General features: G+C 41.8%; 1 protein-coding gene across 2 annotated transcripts in view; it reads right to left on the bottom strand.

Annotated features, from left to right (window-relative positions):
- The window catches only part of LOC105684870, a 120,220-nt gene extending 115,117 nt beyond the window's left edge, over positions 1 to 5,103 (bottom strand). For both annotated transcript variants that reach the window (XR_007277163.1, XM_048650947.1), the window contains exon 1: positions 4,587 to 5,103. Coding sequence is in view for 1 of the 2 variants with exons in the window: in XM_048650947.1 (XP_048506904.1) it covers positions 4,587 to 4,791 (205 nt within the window). In the remaining variant the exon portion in view is untranslated. The remainder of the gene's footprint in view (positions 1 to 4,586) is intronic.
- Positions 5,104 to 20,263: the final 15,160 nt, after the last annotated feature.

The raw sequence follows: 20,263 nt of genomic DNA, 5'->3' as shown, positions 1-20,263 counted from the left end.
AACTGAAGAAGAGAATAATCTTTACTCCGCGTCACGTCGAGTCCCAGTTCTGTTCGCTGATCGAATGATCCTTTCCTTTCCTCTTTTCTTTTTTTTTTTCTTTTCTTTTTTATCCTAGAGTAGAGTCTGAGTAGTACGTCGTCATTGCGGGGAACAGGAAATTGTACTAAAAGGCTAAGTGACTTGTGCCCTAGAAAGCAACCCATGATCATCCATGATAAATTAGATTTATAACTGAGGAAAGAATGCAGGTCCTAGGGTCTCACGGACCGAAAATACGAAAATGTACAGATCTGACCACATGAAACTCCATGGACAGTGTTTTTCCTTTCATCATAATCGAAACGTGGCGTTCAAGTGCGCGTCCAACTCCGAGGTCGAGAGAAAAAGCGCATTAGCTTTCGTATCATTCTGCAGAATTGAATACATTTCGCTAAAAAGTCAAATACAAAGCAATATTTGAAAATCTATTTTTTTTTATTTCGTCGAAGGCACGACAAGGATGTCAGACAGGGCAATTACAACGCTGTCGGTCATCCTTTATTTTCCAACTCCGAACCTTTTCTTTTTTCTTCCTTTAGCGAGACGCACTTTCGATTCGTCCTTATTCGATAAGAGTATCAAGCCCATGGACGAAATTTAACGTCATTTCTATAACTCGAACCCGGACCCTATTCTTCTATATGAAAGTAGGGGGGGGGGGGGAAATTCCCGTCTCCTCAATATTCTTTTATTAAAAATGAAAATGACGTAGAAATTTCTGGAACACATGTAGTCGGGAAAATGTTTGAATTCGATCGGTTTTGATACTATAACGTCGCGCAGTTTTTTCTTTTCTCTTCGTCGACTGAATCGAATAAAGAAAACCTCCCGAGAGAAAAAGAAAAAAGCGTACACAAAGTGGCGAATTAAGGACCAACCTACTCCGGCGGTTACCGTATATATACGCATTCCTAATTTTCAAATTCGCCAAGTTCAATTTTCAGGCTGTTCAAAATGGGTAACGGAGAAAGATGTTACGTGCCGAAGGGTCTCGATAGGGAAAAAAAGGGGGGAAAAATTGAATGAAAAGAAAAAAAAAAGAAGAGGTTTGCGGAGTGAGCTTTTATGAGACAATATAATTTTCAGCACTTTGGCGTATATACATGTATATCGTCGAAATCGTGACTCATCATCGTCGTACGTCGAACGAGGGTAAAATGAATTAGGAAGATGCAGCGCAGAGGGATGTTTTGATCGTTAGGCGATTCTCGGTTCTTGCAAGTATATGTAAAGCGGAAGAGAACTCCCTCATTGACAGCAGGTACACCCTACGGTGCATTATATAAAGTTCCCGCGCGATATCCTTCCTCGATATCAGCTACTCAAGGAGGAGAGCGGCAGCGCAGCGCACAAGTTCGCTCCGAATTAATTAATAAGATACGTAAGAACCCCAAAGGGTACACCCTTTTGACGATAAATCACAGTCACGTATTAATTATCACATTCTGGTCCGTGACTCCAGTTACGCCGACGGCTATAATTCACCGTGCATCGTCAATGGCTCTGCCCCGAATAGGACGAAGGACCGAGCGTCGTTCGAGAGACCTCCACACCACTCCAGAATCCCAGAGTCTAGAGTCTAGACAGGCGATTCGGTGCAAGGCTGTTGAAATCCGTTGTGGATTCCGGTCGTGGACTAATATAAGGGATAACCGAAAAGCAAGAGGTAAATAGGTGGGTGGTACCCGGTCGCCTCTATACCTACGGGATAAATCTGTATCGAGGTAAACGGGGGAAGGTTCGCGGGGATTTTACCTACGCTATACCCTGTAGGGTTGAGGAGCCGCATCCACCTCGATAAATAATAAATTTTCGCCGATGCGCAAGAAGTAGCGATACTAGGTAGTTACATAACCCATACCGGTTTAACGTGGGTTCAGAATTCCGATTTGATTTCTTTTTTTCTTTTTCTTTTTTCTTTCTTCTCTATTTCTTCTTTTCGTGTTACGTATATTTCAGGGCGTTACATTTTGTATTGCTTGACTTTTTGCCTATTATGAATAATCTATGCTCACTGCTTGTCTGCGGATTTTTTACACAACCTGATATACATGTCTACTGGCATTCGTCTGCGTCGTGACTATGATATTTAAAAAATTATTTTCAACTGTAGGTCAAAAGTTCTTCGATTCGAGACTTTATACCGAAACCCGAACTCGCGAATTCGCCTTTGTTCGTTTCTTAAACTGTACCTATAATACAATCATCAAATTCCGGAATAGGTACAATTTGTAACCGGCATCTTGAAATTTTAATGACGGGAATTAAATTTCACGTCCGCTCATCACAAACAACAACAACAACAAATAGAGTCATAACGGTTGAGCAGCTCCGATTTCGATTCGGAAGGACTGGCGTGAAAAAAATTCAATCGCATGTTCGTAAGGTTCTTTCGTTATTTCGAGACCCGGACGGTGCGGTGTAAAAAAGAGCGAGAGCGAGAAAGATTCGGATCTAGATCGTAATAATTTTTACTGGGCGAGCAAGTAATTACTTTTTCCGGTTCCGTCGTCTCATCTTTGCCCGATGCTAATGTTACGGGATGAGAAGAGTTGAAAACAAGCTTAATTCTTACCGAATTTCGAACGACCCTGTTGAAACGCTGAGAAGCTGCTTGCAATTTCTCAGTCTTTCATCATAATTAAAAGCGCGGCAAAGAATACGAAATAACATGAGATAGGAGGGAAATTTCGTGAAATAAAATAAATTATTACCGTGAATATACTCTTCGGGCGTTACGTGTAAAACTGTTATCAATTAGCGATTGAAAAAATTGAACTTGCGGTGTACGATAGTTATATTGAAATAAACTCTACGTTTCTCCATACCCTGGCAATTGACTCTCTTCGGATTATTTTTCGGCGTATTACATCCCTACCCGGTAAATTCTCCGGAACGTTTCACATTGAGAACCTCTTAAAAGTTTCAATCCCCACTTTTAACGTAATAAAGTGAATATCAAAAGTGAAAGGTGAAAAGTTCGATTAACTGAACTTCCATCAAGGTTTGATACTGCGTAAATACAAGAGAGGAACGACTGATTTGTATCGTAACGAGAACTGCGCAGCTGCGTGATATTTATTTGCCTAGAAAAACTCAATTTTCTTATCATAGCGGTTCTAGTATTCCGTTCTCGAAGAAATAACGCGCGACTTATGATTTCCAAAGCTCCTTCCGAAGTGGATCGCAATCTCTGTTTACGTATAATACGCTTTTTTCTTCGATGTCACGGAAGACGTAAGCGCGGACAGATTTTTCCATCTCATATAATAAAGTAACAAACTGGCCAGAACGGATATTCCCACCGACGTCAAAGTACCCGAGTAAAGAGATGATGGAAGAATGAGCAGAGAGAAAGAGGAAGAAAAAAAAAAAAAAAACAGAAAACAGAAAACTCACCCAGGTCACATCGGTATACGTGGATTTCTTCGAGTCATCGATTGATCATTGAAACTCTTCTTCGCAGAAGAAGGTCTACTTTCAATGAGGCAAACGATATGCGAGGTCGAGAAGTTGGGCAGGTTTTGGAAAGAGATCTTCGTTGCGGACCTACTTCGCGTTGTTTTTTTCTCTCATTTCTCACCAAAGTCTTCGAGAAATGTCTTGATAAATTTTGGTCGAAGAAAAATATCTTTTATCCGGGCGTAAGGCTCCAACCGCGCGCGCGTCGTTTCGAAAAGTAATAGACTATCGGAGGTATCGCGTACAATCGTGTTAACAAAGTTGAAGAGGCACCGAAGGCGGGCGCACCGCTGGAGATCGTGAGAACGTGTTGGTAGAACGAACCGTTTCAGAAATAGGAAACAAACAGCACTTCGCACTTCGCCGATGTAAGAGGTAAATATCGAACTCCGTATACTGCGCGGTGCATATAGTCGAAGTAGTTCGATGTAGAATAGCTGTTGATCCATCGACTTTCGAACGAATTTGTATCGCGCCCGTATTATAGATTGAAATTTGTAACTCTCTTCGATTGTCTCGCAGCGTTTCGTGTTTCTGCGCTTTACTACGACACTCGCAACTTTCGGCTCGTTCGCGATCGCTCAAAATGTGACGTTACACGTCTTGTAAACAGGGGTATTTAATAAGTATTGTATACGCAATAGGTGTACGTAATGTAGATAGTATTGTCGCTAGTGAATGACTTTTGAAAAAAACTCCTATTGTTTTCAGGTGACTTCTTTTTCATTTCAAGGATACAACGGTTGTACCAAGTAAATTACGTTTATCCTGCGACCCCATTGTTCTATACGCGAGATTTATTCTTCCCTTTTTACGTCATTCTTTCTTTGCAAGCTTATTATTTTTCTTCCACTTGTCCAGTTTTCCACTTATTCCTTGTCCCATTTTTAACGACGTTGCTTATTCCTTGCCGCTGGATTATCCAAATTATAAACATCGGATTAATTCATTTTAACACCACTCAACAAAGTGCAACACCGAGAAGGGTTGTTCGGTCATTTCCAACAGAAATATACTCGACTTCCCTTCACCCTCAAGAGCCGAAATTAGTCGAAATAACGTTCGAAAAAGTCTTTTTTCACCTTTTACCAAACAATCGTTGCATTGGGTAACACGATGTTGGCAATTCCCCTCCGTTCGACCGTTGAAAAGCAAATTCCTGACACTATACGGATGTAGCCCTGCATCCGATCCTGTGAACCATGTAGGGCCAAAGCCATGAACCGCGCCCAAGGGACAACTACTACCGGACGCCAACGAGCACCGATCGTACGACGCCTGCGGCATAACCAGGACGTTCCCTCCCAACGACGCCTAGGTAGTGGTGTTCGGTGACGTAAACATCTTCGCGCCCCATTAAGCTTCTGATCCGTATTTCACTCGGTTCGTCCACAACACGGTAACTGAGTATACACCTATAGGATGGATTTACTGCCCGGGGTGGCTTGTCTTTTTACACCTTATAATACCTGGTGTGAAGTCGATATAATAATACTTTGCCGATCGTTTCGAAACGATAAGCAAGCGAGGATGCAAATTCAGACGCTGGCTCAGCGCGTTCGTCTCGGAGAACAGTATTTTCGGTTTATCTTTTAATTTCGATTCTCATCCCGAAAATCGACAAATGGTTGCATAGGAAAAACGTCGCTGAACCTTTGAAAATTTTTGCATATAATCACGAAAAATTGTGAAATCCATTTTTCTTCTACGTCCCGTTCGGCTGTTTACCAGTATTTTTTTGCACATACATATAATTTGTCAAGGTAAGTAAAATTTCGAGTATGAAGGCCTCGAATTTTTCTAATCAATGATCTTCAAATAATTCGATGAACGAGGGAAATTAATTGAAGCAAACAATTTCACGATACGTGTACGAAAAACGAAATCCGACTATTTTCAGCTACGGTAAGAGCATTTGCGACTATTTGTTTTGTTTCTCTTTGTAACAAAAAGTATATCGAATTTCAGGGTAAAATTAAAAATTGAAACATCGTACAACGCCAATTCGTGAAAATGTTAAAATTCGATGGGCCAAACGAGTAATCATATTCTTAAGCATATAGTACGTCTGGGTGAACAATTCAAGTATATTTTGGAATCATCCAATGTTTTCAGATTAAATATTTTTGTTACCTGCGCTTCGGGCCGGTTGTTAATTGGAGAAGATACCTCGACTCGTAGAATGTAAATCTCTGTGAGACGTCAATGCGGCCACGGGTCATCGCCGTCGCAGTGCATGAGCTGTTAACTCGACACTAATATATGTAAATGAATCTTATTACCGGTATTGTTTGATTTTTGCAGTCGATGAGGAGAGATGTTGAGTGTCGGTCGTCGCCGGTGCACACTCGACGGTGATCGTGGCTTCCTGGTTCTGCAGGGTAATTGCACTCCTCGATCGGTCGACCATCGTCTTCTTCGAATTTCGTTGAACTTCGCACGATTGCGATTCTACGTGCTTCCTGGCCGACGTCTCACGCCACAGAGCCTCTACGATATTCCTGAATTTCTATTTCTGGTTTCGTATACCTTCGACAACTGTCGTAATCTTTACTTCCCTCGTTGTTGGATTACCACTCCCCTCTCTCTCTCCCTCTCTCTCTCTCACTCTGTTTACTCGCTCCCTACAACAGCGTTCAATGTCGTGTCGCCGTCTCAATTACCCGCGCATGTAAACACTACATACGTCGATAGCGGGACGTGAAAATTTCGCTAGTTGGTGCGTCTCTCCGTTTGGATTTTTCATCCAACGAGTTCCCTAGGTAGCGGTTCGGCGACACTACGATCGCGAGAAGAGCCGCTGGTGTATATTACTTTTCACGCACATATGCCTATGCCACGCATTGAATTTATAATGAAATTTTCAAAGTTGATGGAACGACGGTAACCGCAGGGTGAAGTAGTCAATTACGACGAGTCACCAACCGGGTGCACTACAAACGGGACTTGGGGTTCGCGAAACCCTACACACCCAATTTCAGGACCGATATATATATATATATATATATATATATACCTATACTTATAATATTCGGGTCGAGGAACCGAAGTATAGGTATACGTGTACCACGTATAAACCACCGAAGAAACTCTAACCCGTGGAAGTCGGCTGATAATGCTCGCGTGGCGTTTATGTTGTACATTCTTTCAATCGAGCTTCCAATATCGCGGCTAGCCGAACACTCTAAATGAAAAGGGCGGTTCGGATTTTCTAGAAAAAAGAAAATTCTTTGATTTCTCCTCAAGTTAAAAATGGATTTTTGGAACTCCTGAATAAACCTGCGTTTGGAAAATGTGCATTCCACTTTCCTCTTTTGAAAACCCCAAGTTTTCGACCAATTGATTTTGTTCGGTATTTGGGCAGGACGTGTAACGGGGAAAACCGAAAATCTGTAATAATTGATGGAAAATGAATGAATTCCGAAGGTGACAGGTTCAACCGAGTTCTGTACGAAGTGTACAAATATCGGTATGTTGTTGGAGATCCTCTTTAACGGTGGACGGAATAATTTTGTGATAGGTCTTTCGGTTTACGATGGTGTAAGGGGTGACGTCTGAGAAGGAGAATAACTCTTTCCTGCATCCTCGGTATTCTGGGAATAATGTAAAAAAGGATATACCGCTCTCCAGTCTCTGTAGTATATATGTATATAGAGAGAGTGAAAATGGTAGTGTGTTGTATAAAAGACGATTTATGAGTGCTAAGGGGTGCGAGAGGGATGTTAGCTCCGTATAACCATCATTCATTTTGTCAATAGCGCTCACCTCCACAATGGATTTCGTGTAGGTATCAAAAGTGAACAGCTTTATTCTTTCATCGGGCGTGGCTTGAATCCAAATGCTCTACGAGTCAGCCTGAGTACCAGCAAATATAATAACTTATCGGAATATACGCTGACAATGAACTCGAGCCACCAAAGACTCGGGATATACCGAGTCTCGCTGCTCCCCGTGCGATACGAGTGTACGTACGTGTAACCCTGTATCGCGTCGCATACTCGCAATCAGCTTTACACATAAGCTGCGTGCGTTCAACTTTGACACTTACAGCAAATGACAGCGGATACCCCTCTCCCAGAATACAGCAATTTAGGTGTGATAGTGGCCCCGGTAACAACCTCCCGAAAGCTCCTCGCTATCATAACAGGGAGAATAAAGCCGGTGAATGTCTCGCAAAGTGTGGAGGATCCAATCGTTTTACACGCGTATATCTATATCGCGGGGTATCTAATGTACGCGGAACGATCTTTGATTCCCATTCAGACGATTTCCGAAGAGGGAAAACGGTCCGGAGAATAAATTCTCGTCGCGAACGTTTCGCTCGGAACCTCGTGCAACGGCCAGGCTGGTGCGCCCGGTCCGGGCGTCGCGGCGCTCAGCGTCGATTGGGGAGGTCCGCGAACTCGGCTCACGGTGACGTCACAGGACGCGGGATACGTCCTCTCGAATAGTCACCGTCCTCCTCGTAGTTGTCGTCCCAGTATTCGTACTCTTGGTCGTCGTTGTCTGCGATTTAGTGCCTAGGAAAGGATCTGGAGGCCAACTTCGCTATAGTGTTTCCGACGTATTCGCGAGCGAGAGGAAACCGTATACCGGTGTATGGGTGGTGAAGGGGCGCATGGAACATTCTTTCGTTCTGCGCCGTCACCCGGTAAATGGACTGGCTCGCCTAAATGTGAATAAGCAGTCGTCTACAGTTTTTGCTTCGTGTTTTCGGGGTCCTGGCGCGACGACGCGATATCCTCGCTCGCAGCGGCTACACACACACAACTGACACTCGCTACTTGTTATGGGGATTATTTTGTCATATTCGTCGATGCATTTCACGAATCTCCGATACTAACCGATTGGTATGCTGCTACGTCACGGAAGCCAGGCGAATCAAACGTATAGGCACGTGTAATTGTAATGTAATTTCAGATGCAAATCAACCAATTTCGGTATATATGTACCGCATGAATATTGTTACCAGGTAAGTTGGAATTACTTTGAAAAAATGTTGAAAAATAACGGTATGTATCTACCGCATGAGAATTGTTTCCAGGTAAGTTGGAATTACTCTGAGAGAATGTTAAAAAATGACGGCTACGTGTAGCAACGTTTACTGGGAAACGCTGTATTGCTTTGTGCATTTCGCACTAATCAAAGGTAATTTTCAGCCATGGAACCGCGTGGTATTATTTACACGTACGTTCAACGCGTAATGAACTCCGCTCCACTTTTAATTCTACGTGGTTGGTCGCCTTTTTGCATGAATATCAAAATCCTGAACACGCAGGAGAAAATTGATCGCAGATCTCAATTGTAGGTATACTACTTATGAGAGGAAAAATTGATCATCGCGCTATCGATACGATACGTGAAAATTCGGACCGAATTCAGGTCACATTTCCAGCTTTTATATCCGAGGATCGAATCGGGTGACTTTTATTTTTCGTTTCTTTTTTTTTTTTTTCTCTCTTTACCCGTACCAGATATTTCTATGGAAGTATATAGAAATATTATATACTTTGTCATCGTACGTGTGTACAGCTGGTTACCGGATTCCCCGAGGACTGCATATAACTATTTACTACCCGTTAGCAATGGAGTTTGTAAAATTTATACGTTCTTTGGTGAATACTAAAATACCATCTCATTTATCTTGAATGCTTAACTCGATTCGCTGTTTCATTTCACTGTTAGCCTTTTTATTTATTAGAAGACTTTGCGAAATAACTCCAGTTAAGTTAAATAAATTACACCGGGTGGCGCGAGTTTCCTAGGGGAAAGAAGGGGGTGGGGCAGGAGAGGTGAGAGGGACGACGCCCCCTTCCCCCCATGAGATAGGGACGCTCATTGTGCGACCATGTATAATTGCCTTGCATTATCTGGAGATTGTATTTACGCTCAAGCGTCTCTCCTTTAGGACTTCCAGCCACTTTAGGTTAGGCACACACAAAACAGCTATGCGGAAACGTAAATATAATATATAACTATAATTGAAGTGAACACCGAGGTGAGAACAAAAGATTATATTTAGCCGAACGATGTATCTTCGTTAAAGTTGTTCGAAAACAGTTAAGAACAAAAAGCAGAAAATATAAGCACAAGAAGAAAATTTGCCAGCCTACTTTGTATCACTTAATATTCGGGTTATAGATTTTTGTACTTTTTATTCTTTGTTTCCATGTTTCAAGTGTGAAGCGATTTGACTTTGTAGCAATATACTGATATCATTTCGTCCTCCGTATTAAGTCACGGTGGTGACTCTGATCTGCAAAGGCAAATAACAAAAACCTTAGCAGGAGCGTTCCGTTGTTCAAACAATTATCCATGTGGAGTCATTTTGAATTTCAAATCGTAAGTCAGTTAATTTGTAATTTCTTAAATTCAGCTCCTTCGTACGGAGGCAAAAACAATGTCGCCACGAATGAAAGACTGACACAATCAGCGAACGCTACGAAATAAGTTAAACGGTGGTATTTTTCAGAGACTTTATGTGTTCGGGGGATGAATTTGTTTCGGTATTTTAAGGATTGAGGAGAAGTGCTGACACCCGGAGAAATATTTTTCACGAAAATGTTTTTCAATTGGTAAAGAGAAAAGTCGGTACCTGAAAACCCGAGTGTCAAGCTATACAGGATCCGAATCAAGGGAGGGCTTTTCACTACGTTGAAAACTGATGGAAGGTTTTTTTCGATTTTCACAAGTTCACGTATTCACCCTTTTCCTATATATTCATAGCGACTCCCATTTATCCGAACTTCAAATTCCACAGTTGAATTTCAAACTATTTTGCAAACAATATTCGTCCTCCGTATTATAAGTTCATTTCGTTGTCGAATGACGTTAAAAACTTACGGGTGAAAATAATATGAATAATGATAATAACAATAAATAATTTCGGCCTTTCATCTAAGATCTCCAGAATCTCGATTGAGAAGGTGGATCGCGCTCAAGTTTGTGAAAACTTGAAATCCGAGAATGAAATTTCGATCGAGAGATAGAATGTTCTTCGAATTCAATTCGAGATAGCTTGTTTTTCATGCGGAATCTGGGAGATTTCGCGGTTTTCCGTCGAGGCTTCTCCGTAATAAAGTTTCGCCACTGGATGTGCCGCAGATATTTGTCCCGTTGAAATCTCTGCCACTCGTTCATAATCCGCCCATTGGTAGTCCGGCGTCCCTTCGCAAGCATACTTATATCCCATGGCGACACCCGCCCTCGATAGGCGTGTGACGCGTATGTTTGTGCGTAAAAGTAAATATCCTCATCCAAACTGGACCACTGTACACGTTGCGTTACTCACGCACCGCGTAAACGCAATAATTTAGTCACCTATAAACCCGTGCCAAATTTTTTCTGGGTCATCTGAATCAGGCTCGGCGTAAAATGGGCGGATAAATAAAACTGGGGGACGAAGTATGAAAAAAAAAAGTGAAATAAAAAAACAAAATGACGTACATTTCAGTAAATTCCAATCGCGCGTGGTGTTATTTCATATACCTGTATACATATGTATACGTGGCCAGCTCAATTGGGTGGGTGTATTTATATTACTACACTACATGGGTTCGGATTTATTCTGGCGTGGCGCGGTATCTGCTTGAGAATTGGAAAATCTTCCGTGCGAACATCAACCGCAACCGATCTCTTTCGCTGGTTGAAAATCGAGGAGCGGTTCGGTAGGTAGGTAGGTAGGTACGCTCAGGTTTTCTGCTCCGTGTTACCACCAGTTTGCCAATTTTCTGTCTCGCGCTATTCGGCGAGAAGATCGAATGATGGCGTGGCTGGACGTCGTAACCATCACCCGCGGGGTCGCGAATAGATCAACGTCAAAACGTTGCGGATGAATGGGAACGGGGGAGAGGGAGAGGGAGAGGGAGAGGGAGAGGGAGATAAAAGAAAGAAATGAAAATCATGAACCGGTAGCGAAAGAGGCGGCGGGGCCGATATATACCATAGACGGATCAAACCCTCGAGGATTCTGGACGTTTTCCGGTTGCCGCGCGTTCGTCATTGTTACCGCTATCCTGGCTAGACGTGAATTTCCCGAGGCCCCGGCAGACAACTTTTGTTTGAAATTTCATCCGCAGATTACGTGAAATTTTGTTGCGTTACCCTAACAACGGCCTAGCCGGTTATATTATACGCGCGTTACACCAGACCGTCGTTGTCTCACTGCGGCCTTTACTTTTCCGAACAGCTTAACTACGCTTAGTGTGTATACTACTCCAGAGTCCCGACGGTTAATTGCATCGCGTCCTCCTAGCCTCGGTCTCAGTGGGCCTCGGTAACGGTCTTTGACTCGTTCCGCGTACGCGGTGGGTACGGCTATACATTTCTCGCGTTTTACTTTCTTCACTCTTTTTGTTGGTATTCCTTCGGTGTTTTCCATTTCTCTAGCCGACCTTCGCCGTTAAATGCCTTCCCTCGTAGACTCTCAATTTTACTCGACAAACCGGACCGGCTTTGTCCGCACATCTTACACGTACAACGTCTCCGGCGCGAGACCTCAGCCTTTGTAATTGCGCGACTGAATTTTTCCATATCGAACCAGGGGTGGCCAGAAAACGTGAGTTTATTTAACGCGAAGCCAGAGAGTGATGGCTCTGAAATGCAATATCCAGTCACTCAGTGACGAAAGACGTTCACTTCAAGGCGTATATTATATCCATATACCTCCAAAGGTACACGTATATCAACCCAGTCGGCGTCACTATGATTAAAGCGTCGGTCGCGGTGCTTGCAATTCCCTACAAGGATCTTCCCTTTTGATCTTTTCAGTTTATTGCCTTACATTCTGTGCTGATACGTACACGTGTATATTTACTGTAACGCGATTCGGGTCGACGATTATCCAGTTCGAAATCTATCCAGATATGATGAAGTACACGTCCTCGAGAAATTCACCCGGTTGTCGTCAAAGGTCGTTTGCTATTGGATCAATAAATTTCGCTCGTCGAGACCATTCGAGTTTTACAGACAGACGTTGTTTGAAAGATCTTCAAAATTCTTTTTGAATTATTTACTATTCAGAAACCAGTGTCCAACCTTATTCGCGTTGCAGCTGAACCTCCAGGGAATTCGTCGAATACCGGTCGCCCGAGATCGTTTACGGTTATCAGTTTTCACCGTGCATAGCATATGTAAAAAACTTGAACTCACTGTCGGTTTTTACTTTGCGTTGCATACGCTGTATGATAAACTAGGGGCTCGGTGGCGTCTTCACTTTATACGCTGGGGCTACTCAACCGAAAGGGTTTCAAGGACTGGAGGGCAGACCAGCAGTGATTCGGAGCCACAAAGGATCGTGGATTAGGGAAAATCCCATTATGTATATACGTTATAGTTCAAAAATTTTGGAAACTCGTAGTAATTGTAATAATAATATGGTTATTATAATAACAATGGAATGACGATCATGTGGAAGAATTAGGCTTGGGATAGACACGTGCCTCGCAGCTTTTCTCGAATAAGAATTACTCAACCTGCTCTGTAATGTGCGGATGTAGGTCGGCGGCCGAAAGCTTCAAAGTGCAAAATAAGATAGAGGTCTTTATTCGGTGAAACGCAAAATTTCTCTAATTTCAAACCTCGCAGAGCTTGAAATTCGACGTTGGGTTTGGCAAGGTTGGAAAAAATGAGTTTTAGAGCTTTCGCGTTACGTCACGGATTGTGGGTATGGAAAAATCGTAGAGATCAGCCGTGGCTGGTAAAATATTTAGCGAGAGTTTCACTGCGGCAAACCAGGCCGTAATTGAAGCTTACAATTAGTAATATATTCTTCGAGTAAACAGTACATCTATGCAGAAAATGATTGCCCTTGACGAATTTAAACTAGATGGTCCGATCCGCGGAAAATATTTTCTTTTTTTACCTCAAACTTTTATGGTTTCGTGCAATGTAAATAAAAAAAAAAAAAAACCCCAGTTCAAATTGTACGGAAATTAAACTCTTCAAGCAATAGCTTTTTGCGTGAACATACGTCCAAAGAATCCGGTCGTGCGATGTAGGATGTACGCGAAAAATTTCCACGCTCAAAGTTCCTCTCATGTGACGTTAAATGCCGAGACGCTTGAGACGCAGGTTAAGGTTGTTCGGTTCAGGCTCGAGTCTCGAGGAATATCAATTTTCCTCAAATTGGAGAAACTTGTGGGTATAAATGTTTTTGAGCTTTGAATTTTGCAAAATGATTAATACCATGGTGCTGATGTGTACGTGAGCTCTACGCAAACCGTATATGGGGTTCAAAGCGCTCTTTTCAGCCACGCATCACCCACATTACGCGCCCACAATTAGTGCGATTACCGCACCGTTAATCATGCATCCACATAATTTGTTGGAGATTGGAAAGCTCCTCATAATGTTGTAATTATTTCGTCCGCTGCGATATCGCTTCGAAAACGCTACGCTAATTAAATTTCGATTGAATTACCATGGCGACGATTCTTTGGTATTGGGTTTGAATTCTCGACGATGATGCACGTATAGGTATATATAACAACGAAGTGAGCAGAACTATTCTTGAAAACATGATCTTGGAAGTGACAGTTGACTGGTTCATTAGGAGCACTCTCTGAAACATAAAATAATTATAATATTGTAATAAGCGCGACCATAAGATGAAAAATTGTAAGCTCGCAAATGAATTTTTGTACCCTCACGCTCAGTGAATACCAGTGTGTTGATAATGACGAAATTTTAGAATCTATTTACTCGAATCTAGAATGCGTCAAGTTATGCGCCAAAGGTCCGAAGTTTAGGAACTCGTAATAATAGGATTAATTGGGGGTAGACCCTTTACTTGAACCATGGGAATGATCAAATTCGCTCGCGGTACGCCTGTTAGAGACCCGGCGTTAATATATTATATATATATATATATATAGCGGTGAATTTCTGGTCATGATATGGAGACGAGCGTGAACGCGTGTGACATTTTTACCACGTGTGCACGAACTAATCCACTTTATCCTTGAAAATACCGCGGAGCCCGACAAACCGAATGACGCATAAAATCTGTCGAGAAGTTTTTTTCATCGCTCTTAAGCGGGATATCCACCTCTAATTTCCGTCGGTTAAACGAAACGATTAATTTTCGGATGAAAATATTCGTTCCAACGATTTTAATTTCCCTTGATTCGAAGCTGAAGCGTCGGCCGTTCGGCTTATAACGGGGGCTCGGCATAGTTGAAACGCGATGTAGACATCGTAAGCGCCTGTGTTTAAATTATGTACTTGCGCGGGGTAAATTTAATGCCTCGAGGTGCTGATAAGACCGGCAATTATTCTAGCACGTAGTTATTAACTTGTAATTTGTTCCAGACAGTCGTTGACCGCAAATTGAATCTCTGGTTATGGTTCTATGTAAATTTGGGGATCGGAGCTTTCGTCATTTGAAAATAGGGCAGCTCTATTTCGTTGAACAATCGAGCGGGTTCCGAGTAGCCACGGTCAAAGTACCGATTGACTGGTGACAGATTTTCCGATACAAATGGATACGCGTGCAGCTCCACGTTCCATTTTTACATGTTATTGTTATTTACCGATGAGCTAACAATGAGTGCAGAAAAGGCATTTCCGTATCGGTTGCGCGCGCACTTTTGGCAATGTATCGATTTGATATTTGTCCTGTTACTCGCAATGGGAAATGAATTTTTATTTGTTCATTTTTTCTTCTCTATATCCATTCCTCTATTGTCCGTTCCCACATTTTATTTACAGATTTGAAGCTATGACATGCAATGTTGGAATGTAATACTTTCAATATTATCATAAACGTTTAGCGCGAATGTTAGCGAAGACTAGGCTACACTCGCACCCCGTGGAGAGTTACGAGGGCGTCGTTTTCCAACTGGAAAATAAATGATCTCTCCTCCGGGGGTGGAGATAGAAAAATTTCGTGTCATTGGTCAGACGTCAAATGATTTTTTAAAAACTGTCTTATACCCAATATAAATCTACGCTCATCGCTCACCTTGTACAACGTACACAGTCTTGAATATTGATTATTAATTTTCCGCTGTAAATGAGGTCTGTAATTTTTTCTCGTTTGTTTTTGAATTTTTCATCATCCTCTTTATCTCGAGTTTGTTCATTCTGTCGGGTGAATGATATTTTTGTTCTTTCATCCCTCCTATCTCATTCGACTATCATCAAAGTTTTTTTATACCACAATAAATTTGCAATGTGCGGAAATTTTTTACCCCGTTAATGTTCTCCTCCCTTTTATAAAATGTAAATGTTATTCGCGCCAGACTGAATTTGAAACTAATAATATTCAATTTGCATTTGAAAAATAATTAATAAAGTAGCAGTCGCGGATCTCATGCGTGGTCCTAATCCCCTCAGGGGATGCAGCTTGACTCTGCAACATGTTGTTACTTTACCGTTCATGATGTAACCCTTCGCTGCATAAGCTTTTTGCGTCTACATGATATCCAAATCCACCGTGTATTCCTGTCCGAATAGATGCATGTATATTGTATGCACATATCATACTCGTATACAGCTATACGTACGTACGTAGAAACGCTTAGGGAAATATAAGTACAATGGTATTCATGCAGCTTTCTGGCACTTTACAGAATGGTTTTCTCTTACGGTCGGAATCCCGCGCTTTATAAGACAGTGAATTTTGCATATTTAATGGTTTTAAATATCGTCGACCCAAGAAGTGATATCGGAACACGATACGACCCTCTTTCGCTTTGACTGAAGACAGATTCATCGTGATCACAATTTGTCTACTGATTCAAAAACTAGCTAAAAGTACAACTTTATGGTGGTTCGCGAATCCTGTTTTATAAAATGTATCTTTTCAAAGTTAAAGTATACTTCAATTATTAAGAAAATCTGTAAATCTGTGATATATAAAAATTCCCCATTGAATGCCAAGCCTTCGAAAGTTTCAACTCTTGATAAAGCAGCATATGTCAAACCGACGGAAGTTTTTTCATCTCCAATATCAACAACAGCTTTTTCTAAGGTTAAACCTTGTGCTTTATGGATCGTACGAATGTGGCTTGTAATATCTGAGTTGTCTCGGGGTGGATTTTTAACTACAATCCAACCACGTATTAATAAATACATTTGTTGTGTATTTATACAATTTACGACTAATGACTTCTCGATGACGCCTACAGATGGCGTTACTTTCTCTCTATATATAGATATATTCATAATACATTTCAATGATGACAATACTGTTCTTTGATTTGTATCCTTTTTTTCCGAAAATAATGATCGATAACACATCTAGGTGTAAATATGAATAATTTTTGAGTTAATGTCTGAATGTTTTGAGGTTTTTTTTTGTAAAATGTATTGAATCTGAAGGAATAAGGAACAATAAAAAAATGAACCGACAATCACATGAAGCACGCTTTCCAATATCCTTCCATATGCGAGTATATTATGCGAAAATGGTCGGGTAGCTGTCAAAATAATGGAATGCGACGCCTCGATATGAATTTTTTATTATTTCCCAGAGATGAATATAAGAATACAAATTAAAAAGCCACATGAACGTCGGCGGGGTGATCACTTATTTTATAAAATAAGAATAATAAAAATTCACTCGATCTAATGGTAGCCGTCCGATGAATTATGACACCGTCGAAAAAGCGTCTGTTTAGTAATTTCGTTGCCAATTGATTCTGACAATTTGAACTTCCTCACTGCCGACGAGGGTCACACAGCCTTAAAATCAGACTGTAATATACCAAAAGGTATATAAGAAGTATTAAAGGTGGCAGACGTATCTCGGGTCGTAAAGATAAGAAATTTTGCTCTTCAGTATTATAAACCTAAAAGCACGCGGTACGCTTCGTTCTTTCAACGAGTAGCTTTCCTTGTTCGCTAAAAAAGGAATTAGGAAGATAAAAAAATAAAAAATGAATGAAAAAAAAAAAGAAAATGATAAAAAAAAAACAAATTGGCGCGTTCCCAAAAATTTATACCCCTGGTCTACCGAGGTTTCGTTCTCGTGTAGTATACCTATGTAATTATAAAGCGCACCGAAAAAGGATAAGTTAATTTTCTGTTCTACTTAAAATAATTATGTACGTAAAAGGTAAGCACGTAGGTACTGCGTAACTATGTGAAATTCATAAACCACACTACATAAAATAAATCATAAATTCTTGAATCAAAGATGGAAATTTTTTAATGCGTTTACGGCGCGTAAGACAGATTTAACGTAATGAATCGAGATCCTGAAAATTGCAGAATCAAGATTTTCTTTTCTAAGGAATCGAAGCAAGATATCGCAACAAATAACTGACCGGTCAGATTGGATTTCTCTCGTCTCGTCGTCATGGATCGTTCATGCGGGTTGATATTTTTTGAAGTGAATCCAAGGCTGGAAGTTGAACTGATTTGGTAACTACATAAAATAGCAAATAATGAAACAAATAAATAGTTTTCTGTGTTGTTTTACCAACCCTACTATCCCTAGATCTTTAGCCTACTTTATTCCTTCGACGATGGGATAGACGAAGAGAAGGTATGTTAAAACTGAATCGCTATCTTGATGTTTCAGATGAAATTTTTTGAAAGTTTTCAAGCGAGAGCTGGCGGGAGGTGCGTTAAATCGTCGAATCAAACGGTTCGTGACGGTAGGTGAATTGAATGCGATTAATCGCTTCGAAATGCCCAAGGGTACTTTCACCCGAAGTAGATTCAACGGTGACTGCGAAACAAGATGGCGATCCAACAAAGCATGTTAAATCAATTATATCGTAATTCGCTGTATGTGTCATGTTCAACGTTTTCTCCTCGTAGTCAGATGAGGAGGACGGCGAGGGAGGAACGGAGAGGGGAGGAGAGAGAGATGAGGCGACATTTCATCACTTAACTCTTTACCTACAAACTGCAGGTTGTTGGATAATGGAATTTAGCAGCGAAAGCTCGACAACGTCCAAACTAGACTCGACTGTTTAGCCAAAGTATGGTTACCTTACCGGAAGTGAAACAGGGCTTCTAAATAGTACTACCAATTAGGTCGAAGCATGTCTGTTGCCGCACAGACGTTATAGGTCTGCAGTTCGGCAGACACGGTTGTTTCATGACGTTATTAGCCTTGATTGGATAAGTCGTGTAAAATGTTACGAGCAGCCGTATACCGCAACTTGCACCTCCTATCGCCGCAGCTTGTCTAACGAGTTCTCTTGTCGAACTGACTTTAATGATCAGTTTCAAACTTGAATATGCCGATAATTTTCATTCCTCCACAGTGGAATGAGTCGCGTCCGAAGAGGTATGTAAAAAATGATAAATAACAACGGAAATAATACTGCCGACTGAATAAATAATCATCAGGATAAATCAAAAGTTAGGACATTTTTAACGGTGGCTGTTTCGAACCGAACGTGCGTGTACCATAACAACCCCACATATTGCAGGTGAATTTCGAATATTGATTTTTCGCTTATTTATTGTATTAGCGCCATTATGGAACAGACGCAGTTGTTGGTTTTGATCTGTTGTTTGCTTTTATCTTGCGCGTAGACAATTCTACTATAATCCCCCAAAGCGGGGAGTTTTGCGTTACATTGAACTATACATATGTACGTTTTTGAATTTATGTACATGCATTACATGTCGCACGTACAGGGTGTCCCGTGATTGTTTCGTACACTCAAGATTTGGCTGACAATATTTCAGGACACGCAAACTTCGGTGCAGGCTGACTCGGATGACTGGATCGAGCGAATTGCGAAGTAGCGCCGTTTGGTACGGGCCGAATTTTGTGGCACTCGTGCCTTGGTATACGCAAGATACTTCGCAATTCGCTTGACCCAAAGTTATTCGAGTCAGCGAACGGGTTCGTCCCCCGTGATTTTACCATCCAGTGGCCATTTCAAAACTCTACCATATTTGTACGTGTTATTTTCTGTTCCAGTATCATGGAACATACCATACTGTTCGCGAGTTCACTTGAAAAAGGACACCCTGAGCATACACATATGCACCGCCAGAGAAATGGCCAGCAGTTCTGCTTGTATAATCTCTCCATCAGGCGAAAACGGGAAACGGTTTTTATTTTTTGTTCTACATTTGGTTCACTTACTACACTGAGCATATCTAAGCGAACGGTTGTGTGTCTGGTGAGATGTGATGATAACATTGCAAGAACTTTTTGGTGCAAACGGGGGTTTTTTAGGTGTACTCGAATGTACGTGAAACGTTGAAAAACGAGGAATTTCTGAAATTCTGATACAACATTTGGATTTTTTGCGACAACTGTCGAGCTATAACGAGCGATAATGGCGGGGGATTGAAGACGGTCAATTATCGTTGGAAGGATTTGTTGCTGAGCTCGGACGTCTCGGTGGGCCGGAGGATAAGAGGATTGGAATCGAGAAACGGTAGAACGATGGACGGGAAGGAGTAAAGGTGGGCGAACTACGTTCGATTAGATTCGAACTGTGAGGCTGGCGACGTTTCTAAAAGTAACATCGATGCAATCTGAGAGCCGATCGGGCATCCGTCGTGCTGCTCTTGACACAGCCGCTTGCAACGAATCACCTCCGAGGCACCATCGGAGCACCTCATTCGTTTTGTAAAGTAGACAAGCCCGAAGGCCACCGAGGCCGGGGGAAACTGGGTGCCGAAGCTAGAGCCGGGTAGAGCCACGCAGATTAGCCACGGCGTGTAACCTACCGGGAAAACGAACGAGGTTTTCTCTTATCCTTGGCGGATGGTTTAGGACGGCGAGAAGCGAGGAGCGCGCGCGAATGGCCTGGGAACGGAGAGACTGAACGGTCCGAAA

The sequence above is a fragment of the Athalia rosae genome, chromosome 2, assembly GCF_917208135.1.
Source record: "Athalia rosae chromosome 2, iyAthRosa1.1, whole genome shotgun sequence".
In the NCBI taxonomy this organism is placed as follows: Eukaryota; Metazoa; Arthropoda; class Insecta; order Hymenoptera; family Athaliidae; genus Athalia; species Athalia rosae.
This window is presented reverse-complemented; position numbering and strand designations above follow the sequence as displayed.